Source organism: Petaurus breviceps, unplaced genomic scaffold (assembly GCF_028583685.1).
Source record: "Petaurus breviceps papuanus isolate PSGF00001 unplaced genomic scaffold, PetGlider_PUasm1.0 189, whole genome shotgun sequence".
Classification (NCBI taxonomy): Eukaryota; Metazoa; Chordata; class Mammalia; order Diprotodontia; family Petauridae; genus Petaurus; species Petaurus breviceps.
The window spans coordinates 28,840,810-28,867,107 of NW_027185809.1; the positions used below are offsets into that span (position 1 = coordinate 28,840,810).

At 41.7% G+C, this 26,298-nt stretch overlaps 2 protein-coding genes across 9 annotated transcripts in view; both read left to right on the top strand.

Moving 5' to 3' along the window:
- Positions 1-5,609: 5,609 nt before the first annotated feature.
- The window catches only part of DCAF4 (DDB1 and CUL4 associated factor 4), a 30,552-nt gene continuing 9,863 nt past the window's right edge, over positions 5,610-26,298 (top strand). The window contains exons 1-8 of one of the 8 annotated variants that reach the window (XM_069092100.1): positions 5,610-5,930; positions 11,158-11,264; positions 17,219-17,316; positions 17,962-18,119; positions 18,890-18,972; positions 22,716-22,818; positions 24,556-24,699; positions 25,823-25,872. In XM_069092100.1, the coding sequence (XP_068948201.1) occupies positions 11,194-11,264; positions 17,219-17,316; positions 17,962-18,119; positions 18,890-18,972; positions 22,716-22,818; positions 24,556-24,699; positions 25,823-25,872 (707 nt within the window). In that variant the 5' untranslated portion in view covers positions 5,610-5,930; positions 11,158-11,193. Of the gene's footprint in view, positions 5,931-11,157; positions 11,265-17,218; positions 17,317-17,961; positions 18,152-18,889; positions 18,973-22,715; positions 22,819-24,555; positions 24,700-25,822; positions 25,873-26,298 lie in introns of those variants that run through there. The other 7 variants (XM_069092099.1, XM_069092098.1, XM_069092102.1 and 4 more) reach the window with 7 other exon arrangements.
- LOC138164368 (biogenesis of lysosome-related organelles complex 1 subunit 2-like) lies at positions 11,271-14,677 on the top strand. The gene has a single exon (XM_069092106.1). The coding sequence runs from the start codon at positions 11,512-11,514 to the stop codon at positions 11,842-11,844; it is 333 nt and encodes a 110-aa protein (XP_068948207.1). The 5' UTR covers positions 11,271-11,511; the 3' UTR covers positions 11,845-14,677.

Here is a 26,298-nt window from a genome sequence, read left to right on the forward strand (position 1 = left end):
TTCTTGACCTTTCACTGCTCTCTTCTACCGTGTTTCCCCGATAATAAGACCTATCCCGAAAATAAGCCCTCCCCTTACTGTGTAAGATTCCTCTAAAATAAGCCCTCCCACGAAAATAAGCCCTATTGAGATTGCTACTGTAGTGAAGGTGATCCCCTGCGCTACACCCTACATTATGGTACCCTCTGTATGCACCGTGTCCCCCCCCCCCCGTGAAACACATGTCGCACTCCGAGCTACATCCAATCAGAGCTGCAGCAGTGAGCGCGTCATCCTGTTCTTCCCCAGTGATTTGCTTATTGAACAAAGGTACATTTTTTTGTTCACATTTACCTGTTTATTAAAATTGCTGTCAATGTTCATTAAAATAAGCCCTCCCCTGAAAATAAGACCTCTGGTGTTTTTCTGTCCAAAAAAATTAATAAGACAGTGTCTTATTATCAGGGAAACACGGTAGTTCTCCTACCTGTCTGACTGTTCCTTCTCAGTTTCCTTTGCTCAATCTTCACCCATGTCATACACACTAACTGTGAGTACATACCAAGGCCCAGTCCTGGGTCCCTTGTCTCTTCTCTCTCTATACTACTTTACTAGGTGATTTCATCCTCTCCTATGGATTCAATTTTCATTTTGAAAGAAATTATTATAAGTAACCAATTATGAGGAAGATCCAAGCTTTTTCCCTGTTCTATTTCTTTGTTCAAAGTCCAGCCTTTGAAATGAGCTCAGCCAAAAATTTGCCCCACTTAAACTATCTGATCTAAGGTGAATTCCTGCCCATAGCGTTCCACTCGAGCAAGGTTAGGTGGAGGTAGATCCTTTGTCTAGATTGCCCAAAACTAGGGGTCGTCTGGGTGTAGAAATAGTCTCTTTGTCCAAGAGTTATATGATGTCTCTCTCCCAGCCCTTCATTGGATTGAGCCTACTTCTTTTTATAAAGTCCACCTCTCATTAATTGTTAACCAATCAGAGTTGACTGCAACCCTTAGGGATACCCATTCTTCAAAGGGCATATAAATTGTGAACCCACCACCATGAGGGGTCTTTTGACCCAAGAGATGGCCTGATGTTCCATACCTTTTATTAATAAAATTCTAGCTTTATTAATAAAATTATTAATTACCCAGGAAGTATGTCTCTTGAACTTTTGAACTTCACAATCTCTATGAAGATGACTCAGATCTATTCATCCAGCCTAACCACTCTTCCCTGACCTCCCATCTCTCATCTCTGATTGCCTATTCAACACTTTGAACTGGATGTCCCATAGACATCATAAGCTCAGCATTTCCAAAACTGAACTCATTCTCTTTTCCCCAAAACCTCCTATTATTAACTTCCCTATGACAGTCAAGGACACCAGCATCCTAGATGTTATCCTTAATTCCTCATTCTCTTTCACCTAAGTCCTGTTGTTTTCACCTTTGCAACATCTCTCCTACACACACACACATCTCTTCTCTCAGATACTGGTACAAGCCCTCATCATCCTTGACCTGAACTATTGCAATAGCCCGCTAGTTTCTCCCCACTCCAATCCACCCCCCACTCAGCTAACAAAGCGATCTTCCTAAAATATCCCCTCATCCCCACGCCATAAAAATACATTACAGTGACTCCCTATGGCCTCCAAGATTAAATAGAATATCTTCTCTTTGGCTTCTGAAGCCTTTCATAACCTGGTCCTTTCCCACCTTTCTATTCTTCTTATTCCTAAACTTTCCTCCACATAACTTGTGTGATCTAGTGACATTGACCTCCTTGCTGTTCCTTGCACAAGACATTCCATTTCCAGACACACATTTTCAGTGACTGTTCCTCACACCTGGAATGATCTCCCTCCTCATCTCCACCTCCTGGCTTCTCTGACTTCCTTCAAATCTCAATTGAAATACCATGTTGTTCAAGAAGTCTTTCCTGGGCTTCTGTAATGTTAAGGCTTTCCTTCTAAGATTATCTCCAATTTATCCTGTATAAAGTTCCTTGAGGGACTATATCTGCCTTCATATACCCCGTGCTTAGCACAATGCCTGCCTAGCACATTTTTGTTGTTCCATCATTTTTCTGTTGTGTCTGACTCTCCATGACCCCATTTGGGGTTTTCTTGGCAAGATACTGCAGTGGTTTGCAATTTCCCTCTCCAGTTCATTTTACAGATGAGGAAACTAAGGCAAACAGGGTTAAGTGACTTGACTGAAAGGACAAAGAGTCTAATCTAGGTGCATTTCTAATGGGCCTAACATTTATTATTTATTTATTTAATATATTCATTGTGTTTATTATTAAGGGTCACACAGCTAGTGTCTGAAGCAGACATTAAACTCAGTCTTCCTGACTCCAAGCCCAGTGTTCTATCCACTACAACATCTAGCCAATATTTGTATGACATCAATTGGTCAACTAGTACTTAGTAACCACCTACTATGTGCCAGGGCAGAACAGTGCCAAGTATTGGTGATAAAAAGGTAAAAAGTCCCTGCTCTCAGGGAATTCACAATCCAATGGGGGAGACACAAAAACATGATCTAGAGAGTATAAATTGGGGGTCATCTCAGAGAGAAGGTGCTAAGACTGATGTAAAAGGTAAAGTATCCGGGCCAAGTCTTACATCTATTAATGTCTTCCTCTAACAACTCATTTTGATATAGAAGTGGCCCTGGGTCCTCAAACACTATGACAGTGAGGTGTGAGTTCTAGTAAGTCCTATGAAATTGTAAAGGTTTTGAGTACAGCTCCCCACAATATCCTTTGTTTGACAATCAACATATCTTTGTTTGAGAAAGCTCATCATCAAAATTTTCATCCAACTTCTCTGGCCCCCAGCAATGGTTTTGTTTTGTTTTTTTTGGAGGGGAGGGACACACAGTAACTCATGAATCTGTCTAATAAGGCACAGAGGAACGTTATGGGGTCCAAGAAGTACTGACATAGATAAAATAATGACACAGCAGATAGAGTGCTGAACCTGTGGTAGGGAAGACTTGAGTTCAAATCTGACTTTATATACTATCAGCGGGGAAAATCATTTAATTTGTGTGCCTCAGTTTCTTCATCTGTAAAATGAAGATAATAAAAGTACTCATCCCCTCCCCAGGGTTGTTATGAGGATAAAATGAGATATTTGCAAAGCACTTTGCAAACCTTAAAATACTATATAAATGCTAGCTATTATGATTATTAATGAAGATTTTGGAGACTGTGTGACCTCTTGCAAATCTCTATTTCCCTAATGTTCCATTTACTAATATGTAAAATGAAGAAATTGAAGAAGGTAACCTTTAAAGTCTTTTCTAGCTCTAACTTTCTTATCTCTGCATTCAAGGCTCAACTCAAGTGCCTGTTTCCCTGAGTAGTTAGCATTCCTTATCCCCAAGACCCAATTTTCTAGATATTTTATATTTTTTGATATGTGTACATACTGTACACTCTTAGTAGAATGCTTTGCATACCCAACAACTACTACACAGTATGTGGCCCATCATAATTAATAAATGCTAATTAAACTGAATTTTTAAAAGTACCAATAAAGCCTTTTACACATAAAATAATAGCTAGCATTTGCAAATATTTTAGCACAGTGCCTGGCACATAGTAGGCCTTTCATAAATTTTTACTGATTGATGTTAGTTAATTAGATGCTCACAACAACCCTGTAAGATAGATGCTATTATTATCCCCATTTTATAGATGAGAAAACTGAGGCATGTTAAATAACTTATGAAGTTAAATGGGCTATCAGGCAAAATTCGAACTCAGGTCTTCATGCTTCCAAGTGCCAAATTCTATGACATTGTGCCACCTAAGTGCCTTATTTCATATTTTATAAAAATTGAGTACTTATGTAATCTCCATGGTCCTTTACAGATCTAAATCTTAGGATTTCATAGCTCAGAGGAAAACTGGATGGGAAAATTGAGGTACAGAAAAGTGGTGAGATGACTTGGAGCCACACAGCAGGCTTACTACACTTAATCAGCAACCTAGAATGTTGGCTCTTCAAGTATTGCTCAAATAACCCAACCAGAAATAATAAACTCCAATCCAGCACAAGCTTTGAGAAAAAGAGAGCCAAATGGGCATGTTAGCTATCCCTCTATTAGGAGTTTCCTAACCTGAGGTCCAAGAATTTTTTTTAATATGTTGAGAACTGTATTTCCACATACTTGATTTTATTTGAAATCTAATTATTTGGGGGCGGCTAGGTAGCACAGAGCTACGCCTGGGAGTGGGAAGGACCCTGGGTCACTTCTGGCCTCAGATACTTAACACCCACACACACACAAAAAAAAAAAAAAAACCTGGCTGTGTAACCTTGAGCAAGTTACTTAACCCCAATTGCTTTAAAAATAAATAAATAAAATAAATCTAATTATTTTATTTTGTGTATTTAAGAGCATTATTCTGAGACAGGGAAGGTCACCCCCCCCCTTCACCAAACTTCAGGGGAGGTCAGTCATTAAAAAAAAAGATTAAGAATCCTTGCTCCAAATTCTCCCCTTTTTAATCCCATTTAAATGAGAATGTCAGAGAGTTACTTACCTGGACTAAAGCATTTTAGATCCCTTAAAAAAAAAAAAAAGACTTTCTAGGAGTAAGATTTCATGCTACGTCCTCCTCTTTCATAAGGCATATAAATCAAAAGCATCTCCTTAAATAGCATTTCTGAAAATATGCAGTTGAACAGAGGAAGAGCAATGCTTTGAAAGTTACTGTTGAGTTTATTATACACTTAAAAGGAAAAATAATTGGTAGGTAGAGATGCCCAGCTTCGTGTGTAATCTACTTTTGCCGTTCAACTAAACATATGGAAATACTCGTTTTGCTTCCTGCTTGGGCTTAGAACTTTTTTTTTACGTTGTTGTGCTATCCACGCATCCGCCACACCAAGTGCCTTTTATAATCCAGGGGCAGGTCAAAGTCAGTCTCTCCAGACCAGGGTCTATTCTCCCTTTTATCTATCAATTAGAAAGGGGGAGGCAGAAGTTCTGAGCTTCTTGTTTTGGGGGAAGCTCAGGGCTCAATGAAAGGCTCCACCTCGCTCATTAATTCAGCTCAGAAGCCAGGGAGCAGAGATTTCTCTTCTTTCAGCTTTTATTGTTGTTGTTTTAATCATACGACCCTAGAGCTGCAGCCTACAACCTTTAATTAAGTCAGGGGCGCGGAACAGACCTAGCGCAAGGACGAGGATGCTGAGCCAGCGCCTGGCCAGGGGGCCCGGGTCCACTTATAATCCACATTTTAACTTGTGAACTCTTTTCGGAAACAGGCGTGACAGAAAACATAAATCACATCAACAAGTCCACGACAAAGTGTTAAATAACAAAGGAAGGAAGGGACAAGCTCCCACATCGCACAGCACCGCAGGGAGACGCGCACTCGACAACTCGCGGACCGGCACCTCAGCCCCGCCTCCTTGTCAGGTGACGGCGTCTCTCCGGCTACACCCTTCCCCTCCGCCCCTCCCACGTGCGTGCCTCGAACCACTCGGCTCGTCTCAGCCAGCAGCTTACGCCTCTGACTGAAGGCAGCGAAAACTAATGATAAGGCAGGAGTTGGCCTATCCAAGACGAGGCCTCGGGAGGGGGCGGGCCCTTAGCAAAAGATTGGCTGACACCAGTTCCACCCCCTTCCCGTCAGCTTCCCCGCCTGGGTTGAGGTTTGGGGCATTTGCTGGCATCGCTACATCTGAAGCCCGGGTGGGTTCGTGGGAGGCAGTAAGCCTGGTTCCCCCAGCACGCTCCCGCTCCCGTTCTCTCGGGGCTGACAGCTGCTTCCTGGCCTCGCAGGGCCGGGGACGTTGGGGGAGGGGAGGAAAGACCAGAAAGTCCAGTCCTGGGGAGGAGGGGCAGAGCACGTGGGAGAGGTTCCCACGGAGGACGGGCGGAAGCGAGCGCGTGGAAGGGGAGCACACGTCGGCAGTGGTGAAGCAGGTAAGACGGCAGGAGCCCCCTGCTGAGCCCGGACAGGGTGTTGCTAAAGTTGCGCCGCAGATCCAGACTTTTTACGTTTTGTTTCCTTTCCCACGTCGTGAGTTGCTTCCTGCAGGGGGAGGCCCCCCAGACCTGGCCCTGCCACTTGGGGCAGTCGGGAACCGAAACAGCCCCGACTCGGAGGGTGCCCGTCAGGGAGAGGACGTTGGTGGAGGCAGCCTGGAGGGGCGGGGGCGAAAAGTTCCTAATTAACGCTTTTTGCTTGGGAGCTATCTGGAACAGAACCTGAAAACCGCCCAAACACACCTGGGGGAAGCGGACGGCCCGACTTCCTGGAAGGAAATTTTTTCTTTTTTGGTAAAAGAGAAGGCCACCCGAGCCAAGCTCAATTTCAGAACCAACGCCTGGTAAAACGAGTCGCTGTTTTTCGACTGGGGCTTCAGGACCTGCCTTGGAGGAGTCTGGCCCGGGCGCTTGTTGACCCTGGGATTCAGCCACCCTAAGGTCATTTTGCTAACCCACCTCCCCACCACCACTACCTCCTTCACCCTTAATTCTCCCGATTTTATTGACCATATTCAAAGGGAGCCCCCTTTTTAAATAGACAGCAAAGGGATGCTGCCCGAGAATGAGGAACAAAATAATGCATCTCGTCATCTTTTTTTTATGCCCTCCAGTGGCTTGCATTTAAGAAGACACCTAATAAATATTGGATGGTTTGGTTTTCCAAGTTCATTCCAGCAAATATCTAAATTGGAGGGCAGTTGGGGTTAAGTGACTTGCCTGAGGTCACACTGGCTAGTTTTTGTGTTAAGTGTCTGAGGCCTAATTTGAACTCAGGACCTCCTGACTCCAGGGCTGGTGCTCCAGCCTCCCCCAAATATCTAAATTTAAGAAGCTGTTCTGGCAGTTGGAGCCATAAGATGGGCCCAAGTCAGCACAGATTTTTTTTTTATTCTTGAGTTTTTACTGTGTGAGGGTAGTAGAGTACATGGTACATAAGAAGTGTTTGCTGACTTGACTGAGAAGAATTGTGTTCAAATCACTTAGTAACTGTTCTTTAGGAGAAGCAAGGTGATGAAGTGGATAAGGTGTTGAGCCAGGATTCAGTTCAAATGCAGCCTCAAGATATTAGTTGTGTAATCTTGAACAAGTCGGCCTTACATATTAACAAAGGTAAAATGGGGGTTTTAATTGGACACGTCACAGGACTGTTGTGAAGATCAACTGAAATGGTATTTGTAAAGCCACCTAGCCCTTAACATTCAAGGTTTAATTACTTAACCTTTCTTGACTGTAAAAGGGGGGTTATATATGTAATACCTACTTCTTTGGAATACATTTGTGTGGTCTGTGTGGTCATATAAATGGATTTGAATGAGTCAAATTGTTTTACTCCCCCAGCCTCAGATTTGTCTGTTAGGTGGAGGTACTTGTAACAATCTACCTTACTAGGTTGTTACATAATGTATGAGAAGTGCTTCCCAGCCTTAGTTGTTCAATCGTGTTCCACTCTTCCTGACCCCATTTGGGGCTTTTCTTGGCAAGGATACTGGAGTGATTTCCAGTTTCCTTCTCCAGCTCATTTTACAGATGGGGAAACTGAGGCACGGTTAAGTGACTTGCCCAAGAACACTGTAAATGTCTCTCAGAGGAAAGCAATGTAGGAGTAATGCTTTATAAAGTTGTATGTGGTGAGCCAGTCTTCATGGAGTACTAAAGCTTTTTTTTTTTTTTTAAGCAATCAGGGTTAAGTAACTTGCTCAAGGTTACACAGCCAGGTGTTTTTGTGTGGGTGTTAAGAACCCGATCCCAGGTCTCCTGACTCTGTGGCCAGCGCTCTTACTGCTCCACCTGGCCAACCCTAGAGTACTAAAGCTTTTCAGAATTCTTTGGGGAACATCCCTCCAAGGTCTTTAGGCAAAGAGCATGTGACAGAGAGTGATCTGTGATAAGCACTGTTGAAGAAGTCAACCAATCAGGCAATTGTTAAATATTTACCATGTGAGAGGGACATAGTAGTGAAACAGTCCCTGCCCTCAAGAATATTTCATTCTGTAGAAGATAGTACCTACACATATAGATAGATATAAATATGCAAACTAAATACAAAATAACTTTGCTGGGGAAACTGCATCAAGTCATGTGGGAAGTGGCATTGGGCTGAACTTTGGAGGAAATTAGTGATTCGGAGATTCAAAGGTAAGGAGAGAGTGCCATCTGGACAAGGGGTACAGCTTTTATGAAAGCATAGAACAGGAGATGGGATGTCTTGTGTGAAGAACAGCAAGACCAGCTGTTCCTCCTAGGCAATAGATACAGCACTCTCCACTAAAGTACTCAAGTCCTTACTGCATTCTTCTGAAGAAAGTGGTGACATTGGCAGTGAGGTCCCTTACTTTGGGAGGTATAGCCTTTGGCTTACCTTTATAGGAGCACCTCAGTTTATACAATATAAATACATTTTCCTGGAATTATGTGTAAATGGAATTGTCAAGCAGTAGGAAAGTTGTCTCCTTGTAAAATCTTAATGTGAATTCTTTTTTTTTTTTTTTGGAGGGGGGAAGGCAGGGCAATTGGGGTTAAATGATTTGCCCAAGGTTACATGGCTAGTAAGTATGAAGTGTCTGAGGCCAGATTTGAACGCAGGTCCTTCTGACTCCAGGGCCAGTGCTCTATTCACTGTAACTCCTAGCTGCCCCATGTTAATTCTTTCATAAATCAATTACACACATCCCACTTTTTACTTTGTATTATCTCATTTGACCGTGAGATAATAAAAAAGACCTTAGCACAGTACCTGCCATGTAGGGGACACAATATAAATGCTTACTCTTTTTTTGTATAAGCATAGATTATAAAGTAAGTCACATATAGCTTCCTCTGCTACTGCTACAGCTTCTGACTTAGTTGGACATGGGACTGTGGGCTGTATCAGTGAAGAAGAAAACTGCACTTGTTTCCAAGATCTATTAAAGTGGTTTGTTTATTTTTCTGATACTAGATAAAAGTATTACTACACAAATATGGACTTAGGAATAGACAGCTAGGAGGTGCCGTGGACAGAGCACCAGGCCTTGAGTCAAGAAGATTCATCATCCTGTTCAAATCCTGTGGCTTCACCTGTGTGATCCTGAGCAAGTCACTTAACCTTGTTGGCCTCAGTTCCTCATCTGTAAGATGAGCTTGAGAAGGAAATGATAGACCACTGTTAGTATCTTTGCCAAGAAAACCCCAAAAGAGTCAGACACAACTGAAATGACTAAACAGCAGCAGGCTTAGGAATAACATACTACAGTTCTTAAACACTGTAGATTTAGAAACTTATCTTTAAAAAGGGACAGTGTGATATAGTGGGAAGAGCTGCCACTTAGTATTTGTACAACCTTAGGCAAGTCACTTAAACTCTCTGGGCCTCAGTTTCATTATCTGTAAAATGTGGAGGTTGTAGTCAGTGACCTTCTAATGTCCCTTCCAGCTTTAAATTCGTGATCTCTTGTGAAAAGAATGTGAAGAAGGCCCCAAACATGTTAGGTTAGACCTTTAGGTGAACTTACAGAGAATATGGATAAGAATTACATAAAATGAGCAAGCCCAGATGTATTGTGATCTGCAGCGCTGGAATTTAAAGATCCCCCTGTATTGGCTTAGTTTTTGGATTGATTGTGTTAAAACCCAGAGCTTGTGAATCCCACTTGTGGGATGGACTTGTTGACATGAAAAGAGAGGGCTGAACTGGGAGGAGCTGGTAATTGGTGCTGGTGAATTTAGAGAGGCACAAGCAAAGAGAGGGAGAAGAATTTTTTGGAAGCAGCATCAAGGAGGCAGAGAGACAGAGAGGATTGCTGAGGGCCAGTTCAAGCTGCACTGGACTTTTGAGAGTTGCCACCCAGAGTTGCCAAGGACTAAGGAGACATGGCTGTGATGCTGGTACTTTGTCCGTCTGTTTTGATGTTGTTTTGCCAGATTTGTCCGTTGGTGAAGGACATTGCTGTTTGTTGCGAGGTTCTGGAACCCTGCTGTTTGTTCAGAAGCCCTGAAGAAGGATTTTCTTGTTGTATGTTTACAGAAATCCTGGAAGAGGGTTTTGCTAATGTTTTCAGGGGTCCTAGGACTGTTCTGCAGACAGAGGATGAATTAATGAGAACACTGGCAATGGATCTTGTGGCCTTGCTAAGCTTTGTCTCCCCAGGAACAAAGATCGATGAGAGCTTGCCTCTGGTCAAGAAGAAGAAAAGACCTCTCTTTGGGTATTAAATGCTGTGCTTAAGCTTGTTGTAACTCTGGGGTAGATGGCCTTTTCAATTGTGATCCAGGGATGGGAAACTTTTGACTCTTTTGTGCTCTGTGACTGACCAAATGAATGTACTTTGTTTATGATTGGAAACTAATCTCCATTTGAGAAGAGGGACTTTGTGATTGACTAAATGAATGTAATGTCCAGGGGTGGAGTAGTGCTTGGAAATTATTGAATTACACTTGGTGAATGCCGTATTTTGAATTATGCTATATTTTGATTTTCTCTATTCTTTAATTTGTCACTGAATAAAATGGAGAGCAGCTATGCTGGTATTTTGAACCTTGGGAAGTTGCCTTTGTTTGGCATTACAAGCGCTGAAGGTAGCAGCCACCTCTGTAAGATCACAAGACCACTGAAATATTAGGATACCAATTGCAGGCACTTAAAGGCCTGTTCTTCTGTGAAGAACAATCCACTTTTTAAAAAAAATAATACAATATATAACATATAATGTATATATAATATAAAAATAATAATATAATACAGCTAGCATTTATATGGTATTTATAAAGGTCTTCAGAGTGCCTTATGTGTATGTTAATACACATGTATGTATCCAGGGACTGTTTAATTTGTGGATTATCTTTATCCTTTATATTTGTTCCTACTCTGCTGCCTAACTTTTGTAATTTCACTAATCATTTTCTTTAACCAGCCTATGGATGAGGGTGGGAAAAGGTTTAGGGAGTTAGAGGTGGATTTCAGTTGTTCATGCTATGCTGATTATCAAACCCTCATGGATAATTAGCAGTTAATCATTTCCATTATAACAGTGTTTCTAGTTCTCTAGGTGATTTTGGAGCAGGTTAGAGATCAGGGATCCAGAAGTCTTATGGGAGTGGAGGAAGATGACAGTATGAGCATGAGGTGTGCCCTATATGTGATGCCAGGCACTCATATTGTCTGTTTCTTTCTTTTTTTGAACAGAAATGAAGAAGAGAGGCTCATACAGCAGGGACAAATATGGGAGAAGCAGTTCTCAGCAGAGCAGTACCTGTCGCTGGAACAGAAGGCGAAGCTCTAATGAAAGGCAGGTATAATGATGGGAGCCAGTCTCAAGTCTCTTTTCAGTCTTACCTGAGGGCACTGCTGGGCTCCTTATTTGCATTTGGAATGTGCTTTTTTTTTTTTTTAGGCTGTAGCTGTTGTCTATAAGAAGTTAGAAATAGCCCCTTTTCCCCCTTGTCCCCTTTCCCTTCCCTCTCACCCTCCCCTTTCCATTCCCCCTCCCCATCCTTTCTCCTTTCTCCCTTCCCCGGCCTAGACAATGCCTTGGTGGAGATGACTGAGGAGGCCACGGAGCTGTGCCAGGACATGTTCTCCAAAATGGCCATATACCTGACAGGCGAGCTGACAGCCACCAGTGAAGATTACAAACTTCTAGAAAATGTGAACAAACTGACTAGCTTGAAGTATCTAGAAATGAAAGATATTGCAGTAAACATAAGTAGAAACCTAAAGGACTTAAACCAGAAATATACCGCCCTGCAGCCTTATCTGGATCAGATCACTTTAATTGAGGAGCAGGTAGCCGCTCTTGAGCAGGCAGCTTACAAGCTGGATGCGTATTCAAAGAAACTGGAAGCAAAGTACAAGAAGCTAGAGAGGCGATGAAAGAATTCTTTAGCACAAAGACTGAAACTACAAGAATGTTTTATAAGAAATATGTGGGATGGGACTTTATCGATAGGCTTCAGTTCCCAAAAGGGAGCGGTGCTGCTGACCCAAGGAGAATCCCAGCCCCGCCTCTGGCTGGATGTGTAGCTCTGGCCACCCTCGCTGTTTTCCACAACCTGTACCCCTGGAACCTCATCTTAGCGTGTGCTTCCTTGTGTGCCCTGGACCAAGGCTCAGAAATCAGGATCAACCCCATCTGGAGCAGACACAGATGAGAGGCTCTAGGCTCCCTGTCTCCTCCCTTACCCCACCCCCCCTCATAACCTGTTCTTCAGGTTAAATAATAAATGCCAACATATGAAAAAAAAAAAAGAAGTTACAAATAAAGGTATCACAAGCTGCCTTCAGAGAACTTTTCCTGGTTAGAAGTATTTGTTATTTTATAGCCAGAGGTACAGTCTTCTAGGAACCTAATTTCATCCATTCAACAGAGATCTGGGAAAGACTGCATGATCTTTGCCCTAAAGGCAGAATTATCCTAGAGAAAAAAGAATGCCCATAAGTTAGATGGCATCACCAAACGCAAATACATTTGCCTTCTCTATTTCCACTCATTCCACCCACTACTTTGTTGTAAAGAAAAATTGATTACTATACCACAGAACGGAAGGGTTTGTAACTATGCTTGAAGTCACCACTTTGCTCAGATAAACAGACAGTCCTAGGTCTTATATGTCAATAACCATGTTGATCATGAGGCAATAAAGGCAGACTTCACAATACCTCCTTCTGAAAGATTCCCAAAGGGAATAAACATAACAATTTAAGAGCATTTCCACCCACCAAACTCCTTTCCTTGGAATGAACACATCTTTAACATTAGCGTTGGTAACAATGTATGTTAAGTATATCAGCCCTACCAAAGTATTTCTCTCCAACAATAATAGGCATAGCCACAGGCAGTCAATGTAAAAATGTAGCCTCACCAAATCGATCCCATGGATAAATTTTAAAAGTAATATTCTATAGAAAAATTAATCAGTGTTTTTTACATAATAGAGTAACCCGAGTGTCCTTGGGACAAAGACCTTTCCACACAATAAATTCACTTGGCTCCATAAAGCTTATTAAGAATGGGACCATAACTCGGAGGGCATTGTGAAAGCCTAGTAGAGGAGCAGACATCTTTTGGAACTACAAAAGGCAAGGGTTGAAGGCACTGGAAAAGGGGGTGTATACCCTATCTCTTCTGTAGCTCATCACATAAGTTGGAAAAATTTAGAACTAGATATTTTTCCTGTAGTTGTCCAGATTACCACTATTTAAAGAAAAAAAGTCTTCATTCACTTGGCTTCATTATTGCTAAGGGCAAGGACAATTTTTTTTTTAGCATACTTGATATTTATCATGTAATTAACCATGATTCTAAAATAAGGCTTTTTGTTTTATCATCTCATGAAGTCATAGAATTTTACAATTGAAAGAATTTGAAGGACCATCTAGTCCTATACCCTTTTTTACAGATGAAAAATCTAGGTCCCAGGGAGGGAGGTGAATTGACCTGCTAAGACTAGGAACTTCAGTCTTCTGACTCATTCCATTACTCTTTACCCTATACCATACTACCTTCTTGCCTTTAGCTTGTAATTTAACAAAGTCAAGTGGATGACTCTTTGGATTAAAAGCAGCTTGGAATTTATAAAACAGTACATTTCCATTCTGGCTTTGGCCCTGAAGCAAATGTTGTCAGTCCTGACCCTCCGTATCCCCATCTATAAAATAGAAGAGCCAAGAATAGCTTGGTAAACCTATCCAAAGAAGACCAAGGCTAGGATTTACCTGGTGTGGAGCCGCTGCTTTTCTGAACCGCTATGACATTCTTGGTGGTATAGGTTTCTATGATATTTTGGAGTACTTTGCAACTGAAAAATTTCAGATGACTCAACAAAATGCATTGATGCTTAGAGGTAAAAATGAAAATTACTCTGGGGGGCGGAGCCAAGATGGTGGAGTAGAAGCAAGACCTTCCCGCTGCTCCGGCTTCCACCCTCCCAAATCCATGTAAAAAGGGGACTCTAAACAAACTTTGGAGCTGCAGAACCCACATGATGACACAGAGAAGCTAGCCTCCCGCTGAGGACAGCCCGGCAGGCCAGCGCAATGTTCTGGGAGCCCAGCCCAGCACCACGCCGAGGCTTTAGCCCCGGGGCGGGCCTGACCAGCTGCCTGCCAGAGGAACTCCAGATCAGCAGCAGCTGTGGCCATTTCCAGATTTAGCAATACATAGATGCGAAGGAAAAGGTGAGAGGCCAGTGCAGTCTGGACTTTGGGACCAGTAAGTGGGAGTGCGTGGCTTTTACCCCTGGGGCGAGAAACCCCTGAGACGCCAGCACAGCCTGCCAGCTCCACGTGGCAGCTTCAGCTCCTGGCCTGCAGAGTGTAGGGGGACCAAGCACCAGTCTGAGGGGTAATCGCTCTTGCTTTAACCTGCTTGGATCTGGATTGCAGTCTAGGGTGGAGGTCCTGGGGTGTGTGTCCAGCTTGCCAGAGTGTGTGGAGACCTCAGAGAGGGCACCCATCTAATACCTCCGGCAGCTGAGAAAACCCCAGTGTTTGGGACGAAAACTCCCCTGTCTGGTGGCAGAGTCCTACTGTGGCAAAAAGCCCAAAAGTCAAATAATTGAGTGGCAAAATGAGCAGGCAGAGGAAACAAAGCAGACAGAAGATTCCAATATTACACTCCTATTTTGGGGATAAGAAGGAGCAAGGCATGGAACAGGAGGAAAACAGTGAAGTCAGTACTCCTGCACCAAGAGCTTCAAAGGAAAATACAAGCTGGTTACAGGCCATAGAGGACCTTAAGAAGCAGATAAGAGAAGTGGAGGAAAAATTGGGAAGAGAAATGAGAACAATGCAAGAAAATTATGAAATGAGAGTCAACAGCCTGACTGAAGAAAATAATACCTTAAAAAACAGACTGACTCAAATGGCAAAGGAGGCTCAAAAAGGCAATGAGGAGAAGAATGCCTTAAAAAGTCGAATTTGCCAGATGGAAAAAGAATCTCAAAAGCTCACTGAGGAGAATCATTGCTTCAGAATTAGATTGGAGCAAATGGAAGCTAATGACTTTATGAGAAATCAAGATGCTGTCAAACAGATCCAAACAAATGAAAGAATAGAAGGCAATGTGAAATATCTCATGGGAAAAACCACTGACCTGGAAAATAGATCCAGGAGAGATAATTTAAAAATTATTGGACTACCGGAAAGCCATGACCAAAGTAAGAACCTAGAAAGCATCCTCCAGGAAGTTCTCAAAGAAAACTGCCCTGATGTTTTAGAACGAGAGGGCAAAATAGAGGTTGAAAGAATCCACCGATCACCTCCTGAAAAAGATCCCAAAAAGAAAACTCCTAGGAATATTATAGCCAGGTTCCGGAATTCCCAGATTAAGGAGAGAATATTACAAGCAGCCAGGAAGAAACAATTTGAATATTGTGGAAACACAATCAGGATAACCCAGGATCTGGCAGCTTCTACACTGAGGGATAGAAGGGCCTGGAATGTGATATTCCGGAGGGCACAGGAGCTGGGATTAAAACCAAGAGTCACCTACCCAGCCAAACTGAGTATCATGTTTCAGGGGAAAATATGGTCATTCAGTGGAATAGAGGACTTTCAAGCATTCTTGCTGAAAAAACCAGAGTTGAATAGAAAATTTGACATTTAGATACAAGAAGCGAGAGAAGCATGAGAAGGTAAATAGGGAAAAGGAATCATAAGGAACTTATCAAAGTTGAACTATTTTTTTTTTTTTTGAAGCACTCGGGGTTGGGTGACTTGCTCAGGGTTGCATGGCCAGTTGTTGTTTCTGGGTGTGGTGCTGAGTGTCTGGGCCTGGATTTGATCTGGGTCGTCCCGGCGCTGGAGCCAGTGCTCTAGCTCGCTGAGCCACCTGGCCAAAGTTGAACTATTAACATTCCTACATGGAAAAACAATAATTGTAACCTATGAAACTTTTCTCAGTAGTTGAAGGGATTAGAAATATATATATATGTATATATGTCTTTATATGAGGGTATGCGGGCACATGAATACATATGTGAATGTGTGTATATACTTTTACAGATATACATACATAGGGGGCACGGGACCAATTTAACAGGAAGGGATGATACTTAAAAGGTGAAATTAAGAGGTGAGAGGAATATAATGAGAGGAGATGGGGAGAGATAGAGTGGGGTAAACTATCTCATACAGAAGAGGCAAGGGGAAATGGTTACAATGGAGGGGAAGAATAGGAAGGCAAAAGGGAATAGGTCAACCTTATTCCTATTGAATCAGGCCTGAGGAGGGAGGGAAATACACACTAAATAGGGGATCTCACCCTCCAGGAGAATAGGGGGGAAGGGGATGTGAGGGGGGATGATGGAAGGGAGGGCAGGCTGGGGGGGAGGGAAGTTGGAAGCACCCACTTTTGAAAAGGGACAGGATCAAAGTAGAGAATAGAACAAATGGGAGGTGGGATAGGAGGGAGGGAAATATAGTCAGTCTTTTACAATACATCTACTACGTTATTGTTTTGCATTAGCCGCACATGTACAACCTATACTGAACTGCTTGTCTCCCCAGGGGGGGAAGGGAATGAATCTGGAATTGAAAGTTTTAAAATCAAATATTCAAATATATATATGTGTGTGTGTGTGTGTGTGTGTGTGTGTGTATAAAAAAGATTAAAAAAAAAAGAAATATATAGTGTGTACAAAAAAAAAAAAAGAAAATTACTCTGAAAACACCTATCTTTTAAAAAACCAGGGTGAGGGGCGGCCAGGTAGCACAGCGAGTAACAGCACCGGCTCCAGTGTCAGAACGACCTGGAGATAGAATCCCAGGCTCAGACACTTAGCACCCACCCAGAAACACCTGGCCGTGTAACCTTGAGCAAGTTACTTAACCCCAATTGCTTAGGGGTGGCAGGTGGCTCAGAAAGTAAGAGCACCGGCTCCTGTGTCAGGATGACCTGGATCAAATCCGGGCTCAGATACTTAGCACCTCACCCAGAAATAACTGGCCGTGTAACCTTGAGCAAGTTACTTAACCCCAATTGCTTTAAAAATTTTTAAAAATAAAAATAAAAAACCACGGTGAACAAAACTATTGCGTGGATATTTTGAAGTATGTGCTAAGAGAAAAGCCTGCAACTTCAGTTTTCCATAAGAAAACAGGCAAAATAACCAGACAGGTTGGTATGAATGTTAATTTAGCTGTGTTTATACCATAGGATGAATGATATTGTGATATTGGGACACTAGTAAACTTTGCAGCAAGTAAGCATGACCTTCCAACTTACCATTACTGCTTATGTTTACAGATATGGAGTAGAAACATCTCATAGTCGTCAGAGTTCTGACAGCAGTACTGGAGCTTTTTCATCAGCTTCCAGCTCCAACTCGAGCTCCTCAGTGCCAGGTGAGGCAGCTGCTGAGTGCCAGTTATGACCTCTCTGTTGAATCTTTTCCTTCTTGCAACAAGTAATTCAAACAAAAATTCCACCCAGTCAACTTGATTCTTTTCCTGTTGAGATTATACTTTCCTTCTTTAGAATTTTTTTGGGCAAGTTTGTGCCTTTACTTGGCACCAAAGCAGGAAAGATTTGGTGGGTTGAACCAACTTTGTTTCTCCTTTAAAATTTTTTTTTCTTTTTTCACAGTGAAATTACTAATCATCAGCAAACACAAATATATACATATATTTGTATGTATGTATTTGCATACATGTGTATTTATATGTATGTATCAAAAGAGAGGATTGTATATGAACTCCTGATCCTATTACTTTGGTTTTATAAACACATATTAAACTTAAGGTAGTATTAAAGTTTCCATTTGCATCCACTTTGAACTTTGTTTTGTTTTCTACTACTTTAATTCTTTACTAATGTTTTATAGATTTTCAGTCTAGTGACCAGTGGGAAACTCTTATTTTCTTCCGTCCTAGAAATGATGGACTTAAGCAGGAGCTCAGAAGGATCTAATGGCATTATAAATTGTGTGCTGGGTCAGTCACTTCATCTTGTTTAAAATTCAAATTTCATTTCATTTCACATGGTTAAAGAACTGCCAGGATTTTACTTTGATCCTGAAAAGAACCGTTATTTCCGCTTGCTTCCTGGACACAACAACTGCAATCCCCTCACAAGGGAGATCATCCAGCAAAAGGAGAGGGAGAGCCGAAGACTGCAGCTTCTGGAGGAAGAGTACACGCACAGAAAGGTGGTCACTCGCCAGTGGTACAGATGGAATCGGTTATTCTTGTTGTATTTTCCCATAGCGCACGTATGTGCACAACATAGGCATTCCAGTTGCTGAAAAAATGACTTACCCTAATGCCTTTTCACCTAACAGTCTTCTTTCTGGATGGGATTATTCACTATTCCAGTAGATGCCTCCAGGGCTTACCTTCTAAAGTTGTGTGATAAAAGAGAAAGACAGGAAATTCCCCAATTGTCTCTTTGTAAAGTTTAAACCATAATCTTGTTATTTGGGGGTTTTTGTTTGTTTTGGGTTTTGTTATGTTTTTTTGCTTTTTAGAAGGCAATTGGGGTTAAGTGACTTGCCCAAGGTCACATGGTTAGTTTTCCTGTTAAGGGTCTGAGGCCATATTTGAACTCAGGTCCTCCTGATTCCAGGGCCGGTGCCCTATTCACTGTGCCATCTAGCCGCTCCTATAATCTTGTTATTTGACCTACAAAATTTGTGTTATGGGAGGACCACTGAGTGAATGGAGAGTGGGGAAACCAGAGTTCTTTTCTTAGCCCTACTCCTACGGAGCTGTATGACTCTTAGACAAGTGATTTAACCTTTTTTAGGGTTTTAGTTTCCTCATGCATAAAATCAAGAGGTTGTACTGAATGTTCTCTAAAGCTTGAGCCCAATAACTTAAGAATTTATTGTAATGAGCTTACTTAGTAAGGTTGAAAAAAGTCTCCCTTCACCTCTGTGCTAGATAAAATTTTATCAGATTCTCTTTTTTTTCACCCTAGAAAACAACCAGAATTGGATTGAATCCATTACCCTTGCTGAACAAGAGGCAATTGGGTTTGCTCTGTTCTACCAGTTATTGCCGGTAAGACATACCTCTTTGGGTTCTTTCTTCTGTTTCCTTTAATGACACAAAGGTTAGACCACATGATCTCTGAAGTTCTTTCCAAGATTCTTCTGTTATTATTCTTCGAAACAAGTCTTTCCAGGTCATAAGTGTATAAGTATCCTTCACAAATGCCTTCGCTTTTAGAACGTAAGTCAGTTGAAAAGGAGTTATTTCTTTTCTGGAGAGTGGAGAGTATTCTTGCCTGTAGGGAATGGAAAAAAGAGAGAGTACAGAGAAATTAAGCATGGGTGAAAATGGAAATTTTTATTTTAGGAAGCTAATCTATGTGTTCATATTTTAGTGAAATTGGCAAGTCCTAGAACTTCATTACTATGAATTATTTCTCTCTGTACTGTCCTCTTATTCTCATTACCAGTTTATAATATTAAAAATAAGTTTATCTTTCTAGAAGTGATACACTAAAAAGATGCTCTAGAATGAGGATATTATCAGCACCCATTTCAGCCTTTCTTCATGAGAGTAAGGAAGAGCATCGTTTGAGATGCTTTACAAGTGAGTCCATCCCTCTACTTTTGATTCAATTAAATAAATACAAAGTGTCCAAAAAGTTTTAGTGCAGTTTTAAGCTACTTAAGCTTAAAAACTTTGGGGACACACGTTATTTACTAAATGCCATTTTTGTGCAAGGTACTTAACGGCACAGGGAGACAAAAATATGACCCAATCATATAGATCCTACCCTCAAAAAGCTTACAATTCAATACCACATTTCCCCTGATAGCATTTTAAGTATATTCTACGTTCTAAGTACAAATTGGGAGGTCAGTGTGCTATGAGAAAGTTGGGGAGATGGCAATTCCTTTCTGATGGAAGAGGTGAGAGACACTCTCATTAAGGTAAACTATTTTAAATGCTTGTACCAGTAATATCTATTGGAATTTTGTGTAAATAAAATTTTGTACAATAAGCCCTTAGCTTATTAATTCTGGGTGGTGATACGAGGAGAAAAAATTCTCAAGCCCTAATTTTAGAGTTCTGTTCTTCATTATTAAAAAAAAAAAAAAGGCTTGTAATCCTGGAACCAGTAAACAAGTGAAAAATAGCCAGCTGTGATATGGCAGAAAAAAGATTGAATTGAGAATTGAAAGAAACTAGTCCAGACCCTGCCCCAAGACTTTATCCTGGGCCCTCTTCTCTCCCCTTTCCACATTCCCTCTGGGTGACCTCGTCACACATGGGTTCTCTTATAATGTCTGTGCAGATGAGCCCCGGTTCTATGTTTCCAGCCCTGGCCTCCTGAGTTCCCAAGCCCTACTGCCCAGAGGACATTTTTAGAGTGAAAGTCTTTAGGCATCTCCAACTCAACATGTCTTAAAATAAAACTCATCTTTCCCCCCAAAACCCACCTCTCAACTTCTTGTTCCTGTTAAAGGACATTGCTGCCCTTCTAATCCCTGGTTCTTCACCTTGGTGTCATCCAAAGCTTTTCACTTATATACACCTTCTCTCCCTTCTCCATGTCTAATCAATTGCCAGATCTCTAAACCTGTCTCTCACACAGATCTCCTCTTGACTCACACATAAACAATCCTAGTTCAGGCCCTCATCGCCTCTCACTTCCCTGCTTCAAGCCTCTCCTTACTCCAGTCTGTCCTCTATGTGATTGCCAAAGTCTTCCTAAATCAAAGGTCTGGCCATGTCATTTCCCTACTTAGTAAATTCCAGTGGCTCCCTTTTGCTTCTTTGTCATTTAAAGGCTTCCTCTCCTCCCCTCATCCCAACCTACTTTCCATACTGCCTTACATATTATCCCCATCCAGCCCAAATGGCCTGTTCTTTATTCACTGTTTCCCACCTGTTCCTTTTTATGCTCACTGTTCCTCATACCCAAAATGCACTCCCTTCTCCTCTTTCTCAAAATTCTTAATTTTGAGGGGCGGATAGGGGTGGCACAATGAATAGAGCACCATCCCTGGAGTCAGGAAGACCTGAGTTCAAATCTGGCCTCAGACACTTAATGCTTACTAGCCATGTGACCTTGGGCAAGTCATTTATCCCCAATTGCCCTGCCCACCCCCCTCCAAAAAGAAAAAAAAAATTCTTAATTTCCTGTGGCAGATATTGTGTTTTAACTGTCTTTCTGTTTTCTTTTGGGGGGTTTTGGCGTATATTGTAACTGAAAGTTTTATCAACAAGTGGAAAATAAAGAAACCTGTGGCTAATGGTAAAAAAAATTGTTAATTTCTTTCATTGTTCAGCTGAAGTACAACCTTCTACACAAAGCCTCTAATATTTGTCTGCAAGGCATTTATTTATGATATTTATATCACCTATATATACTCATGTGGTTGCTTCCAGTTAGGCTGTAAGCTCCAGCTGCTGAACTCTTTTCCTTTTTGTCTTCGTATTCTAATACATTCTGGCAGTGTTTGTCAGACAGATAGTAGGATCTTAATAAATGCTTGATTTTTATTTTTTTTGGCTTTTTGGAGGGGGGAAGGTAGGACAGTTGGGGTTAAGTGACTTGCCCAAGGACACGTGGCTAGTTTTTTGTGTGTTACAGTGTCTGAGGCCAGATTTGAACTCAGGTCCTCCTGACTCCAGGGCCGGTGCTCTGCTCACCTAGCCGCCCTTTGATTTTTTTTTTTTTTACCTTTGTGGCCTTCATCAAGCTGCTTCACCACACTAGAAGTGCTTCTGAGGTACCTTCCACCTGCAGATGCTCCTTGATACTGTCTGTCTCTTGCACTCCCATCACCCACTTCACTTGCTGAATAGCTAGACCATTGTTTCCGTTACACAATAGAAAGGCTGCACAGCCTTCCTGTATCTCCCCTGAACCACAGTGGCCTTCCTGCTTAGACTCCATAGCTGTCCCATAGCTGTCTCACTGCTACAAGCAGTTGTGTTTTATCCTCTGCTATTAAGTTTTCCACAAAGGGAGGTTCAGTTAAAGAAGTAAGAAAAAAGACCACTAGGGGCAGCTAGGCAGCACTGTGAATAGAGCCCTGGCCCTGGAGTCAGGAGGACCTGAGTTCAAATCCAGTCTCACACACTTACCACAAAACTAGCCATGTGACCTTGGGCAAGTCACTTAACCCCAATTGCCATGCCTTCCCCCCTCCAAAAAAGCAAAAAAAGAAAATCTCAAAGTTAAAATGAGATATGATACCTTTCCCTCTCCAAAAAGGCAAAAAGACCACTTAGGAAAACCAGCTTTTCCTACTCCAGCTTTATGATTCAGATCTCCCAATCATAAGTCCTTTGTAGGACTCAGAAAAGTACCCAGGATAATTTTGGTGGTATAAATGTACTTGCTTTAGCTTGAAGGCAGGTAAGTATGTCTCCATCTCGGAGATGAGAATAGGAGCTTTATATTTGAAGGGGGAAGGGTTTCTCCAAGGTTTTGATTGAGGTATACAGAAGGCAGTACTGGGGTTAGCTTTCAGAGCTCTTGAGGGTTTATTCTTGACATTCAAATCCCTTTTAATGTGTTTGATCTTTTTTGCCAGTTTTGTAACATTAAACTTTTTGTCTCCCCAGTGCTATATAAAAGGAAGTTGCCTAAATATCTGTGGAATCAAAATGATTAGATCCTAGGTATTTAGAATCTTGCCCTCAAAGCTGTTCTTGAAGAACAGTATGTAAAGGAACAAATAATAAGAGATTTTTCTCATGCTCTACTTATTCTTTCCCACATCCTGAATTTTCTTCACTGCTTAGTCATTGCTACCCCCTTTCCTGTGTACCCCCTACAGACTAGTCCATGAGTTACGTGTAAACTGCATGCAGAGACAGAAGGTGGAAATTCAGAGTCCTGATTCCTCTGTTGTTGGAACTGATCACTTTAAACTCATAGTGGTGAGTTGGAGATGTTTAAGGATAAGGATTAGCTATGCCAAGACACTCCACGGGTTAGCCTTTATTTGTTTTTTTGTGATTGGGTATCAGGGATCTTCTGGGATGGTCAATGAACTAGATGTAATATATTGGTTGTTAACTTTGACTTCAACCTTCCACAGAAATGCATGACTTTTTTTTTATTATTCTTAATATTATTATTTTTAAGCACCTGCTGTATGTAAAATGGCAGGTGCTATCCTGGCAGGGTACTGTGACCATGAACCCACTCATCCCTTCTGCTCCATCAATTTGCATTAGGGCCCCTACATGCCTAAAGACCAATTAAGTATAATATATATATTTTTTTACTTTGAGGTGTTATTTTCCTCAGTTGGATGGTGAATTATGTGCCTGTTCCAAGATAAAGGTGGCCAAATTTGGAACTCATGTGCATCAGGAACCAAGAAATTCTAGGAAATGTAACTTGCATGATCTGTGTACCCAGAGGCATTCATTTTCTGAAGCATACTCCCATTTCACTTGCCTTGTAGAAAGAACCCTTCTCCCTATGATTTGAGACCATTTCCTCTACTACCCCATACCCACAACATACATATACTCCTAGAAAGAATGTTGTAGCCTTTTGGGCCTAGGTAGCTCTGGAGACTATTGAAAAAATACCTGTGAGGAGGGTAAAAAGGACTTGTTTAAGACACCTGACTCATGAGTGTAACAAGCTACAAATACTTACGAAGTGGAGCCATCCAAACCCAAGTCATCCCTGTCCCTCCTTTTTGCTGAAGGGTAGCTATGAAAAGAAGAAAAAGACAGCAGTGGAGAGGATAGTCATGATTAAGGAGAACTCTTCTAGTGGGAGGGATGGACTTGAGTATGGAATAACCCAATAGGGTCAATGCCTGTTCCCTCACAGGTACTTAATACAGTGGAAGATTTTATAACTTTGTTGGGGGTGATGCTTTGGGGAAACTGGCATCAGGACATAGGGACTAAAGCTTTTAAAAGACTTGTGTAGTCATGTCATTTTTGTAGGGGTAAAGAAACATGAATTATCCTCAGTCTTGCTCCTAGGATCTAAGCTAAAATTCAGGGTACCTCATTCTGATATTCTTCAATTAAACCAGGTCAAGTATAGTAGAAGAAGTCTTCTCTGCTGCTTGCCACATGTGTTAGGCAGCCTCACTTTCTTGAGCAAGTGCCTTAAATTGGGCAAACCTGTTTGGCAGAGATCTAAGTTGAAGAATTGCTCAGTTTGTCATAAATGCTAGTAATTATGGAGATATTACCTTCCTTTAAACAAGAGGTTTAGATATGGCTGTCACCAGAGGTCCTATTCTTCAGTTGAAGAACTGAAACTACTAGTAATCATTCTTCCTGAAGCACACTTTTTATAGAAATTGAAGCAGCCACACCATTGTCTCTAGACCCAGTTCTTGTTCAAGTACTGACCTCAGTTTCCCTGGTAGCATTATCTCCAACATGTCCCCTTTGTGTGATGTCCTTACTTTGCATTCTGAGTGGTGACTTGCTAGGTTAGGTAGTTGTCAACATTGCCCTATTTGGGGGGTGGTGAGGGGAGAGTCCAAGCGATTTCTGCTCTTAGAGTTAGGTGACAGTATTCCTGCTAAAAAAAGTAAAGGGGCAGTGGAGCAGAGAAAAGTGAGCTATTGCTCAGTCATGACCCTTACAGCTGACCCTGACTCATACTTTGAAGTAGCATGTGGTTTGCTTTGGCAGGCTGACACTGCCCGGGAGAGGGTATTCACAGTTAATGATGTGGAGCATGGAGGCTGCAAGTATGGCATCATCAACCTCAGTGGTTTAGGAACCAAGGCTCTCACTGTGGAAATGTATGACAACCTCTACTTTACGAACCGCAAGGTAGGTTATAGACATCTCCATTACAACTGTATGACCTTTCCTTTCCCTTTGTCCCTCTAGTAATTCCATATCCCAGTTTGGATTTAAGTGAGTGGTTCCTGGGACCAAAGGGAAGTTGGGGTATAAAGATAGTAGAAAAGAGAATAATAAAGGAAGGTACAGGACTCATTTGTCTAATTTTTTGTTACAAATGACTCTTGAGACTCCTGAGTAACTGCATTGTGGAGAAGCAACTTCAGCAGTTGGTGGCTTAGGGAGAGAAAACGACTACTTTCTCAGGTGGATGCAAGGCAATCTTTCCCAGACTGGGTTTAAGAGCCACAGAGGATCAGGTGTGAATGGAGGAGGGAGAGGAAGAAGAATGTTATTCAAGGGTGTGAAAGAGTTGTTAACTGTGAGGGTAGGGGAAGAGATGATCCCTTTTCATAGAATAATGAGCCTTCTCTTTTTATATCTCTCTGTAAGACTAAGATAGAAAGCTGAGCTTCAAACTTTCCAGCTCCTTGACTGCTATCAATAAAATTATGGACCTTTTTTTTGGTAGCATATAGGATAAATGAAGTTTGGGGATTATTTGAAGTGAAATATGTTCTGCCCATACAGTTTGCCTGTCCTGAGAAATTGTTGCTTTCTCCTTTTTTTTCACTTGTTCTAGTGAAGCAATATGGCAGCAACACAGTGTCCATGTTATGTTCAAAGCATCTGATGCTGATTTTTTTTTTCTCCATTCAAAACTAAAGAATTATATATAGCTTAAAAGCTACCCTGCTCCTTTCCCTCTTTGAGTGTTAAAAGGAAAAGTGTCATAGGGATATAACCGGCTTTGCTGATATTTACTGGGGAGAGGAGACAAATGATTTTACTCTCTAGACCCCTTGACCATCAATCCAGCACTGATCTCACATGTAAAAGCAAACAACAACCTTACTCATGTTTCAGCAGTCATAAAAGCTGCATAGAGCTTGAGAGCTCATCTCTGTCAGGGACCTTTCGCGTATTATAAAAAGCCATGTGAAATTTCACCGGCTCAGAAGGAGACAACCAAAACATGTCCCTATTTCTGAGACTTAAAGAAACATACCCTTACCAGATTTTCCCTTCTTGCTGTGTGCTTCCTTACCAGGTAAATTCTGTGTGCTGGGCCTCACTGACTCATCCAGATTCCCACGTTTTGTATCCTTCAGCAAGTAAAGGAGCCTTGGTGGCAGACTGCCCTTTGTCACAAACACAGAGCATCTGTGAGGGTGTTGGTGCCTAAATAAGAGGAACTTGAGCCACTGCAGACATCCTACCTCTTAGGGGAGAAGGTGCATCCAAATACAACTCAGAGCAAGAGAAATCTCAAGGAGTAGAAGCAAACTCACTTTAGATACTACTTCCCAGGAACATTTTGTGCCCTGAGGAAATGAGTATAAGTATCCAAGAAGGCTTTTATTTGTTTAGAATTAAAGAGAAAGTTGATGAAAGCATCAAAGCCTGCAAAAAGAAACAGGTAATTAATATTGAAAATGGCAAAGGGAGCTAATCTTGACATGGAGGACTTATTCTTCATAGAGATTTGACTTATCCCACTCATTTCATGTGATCTTCAGCTTCCTT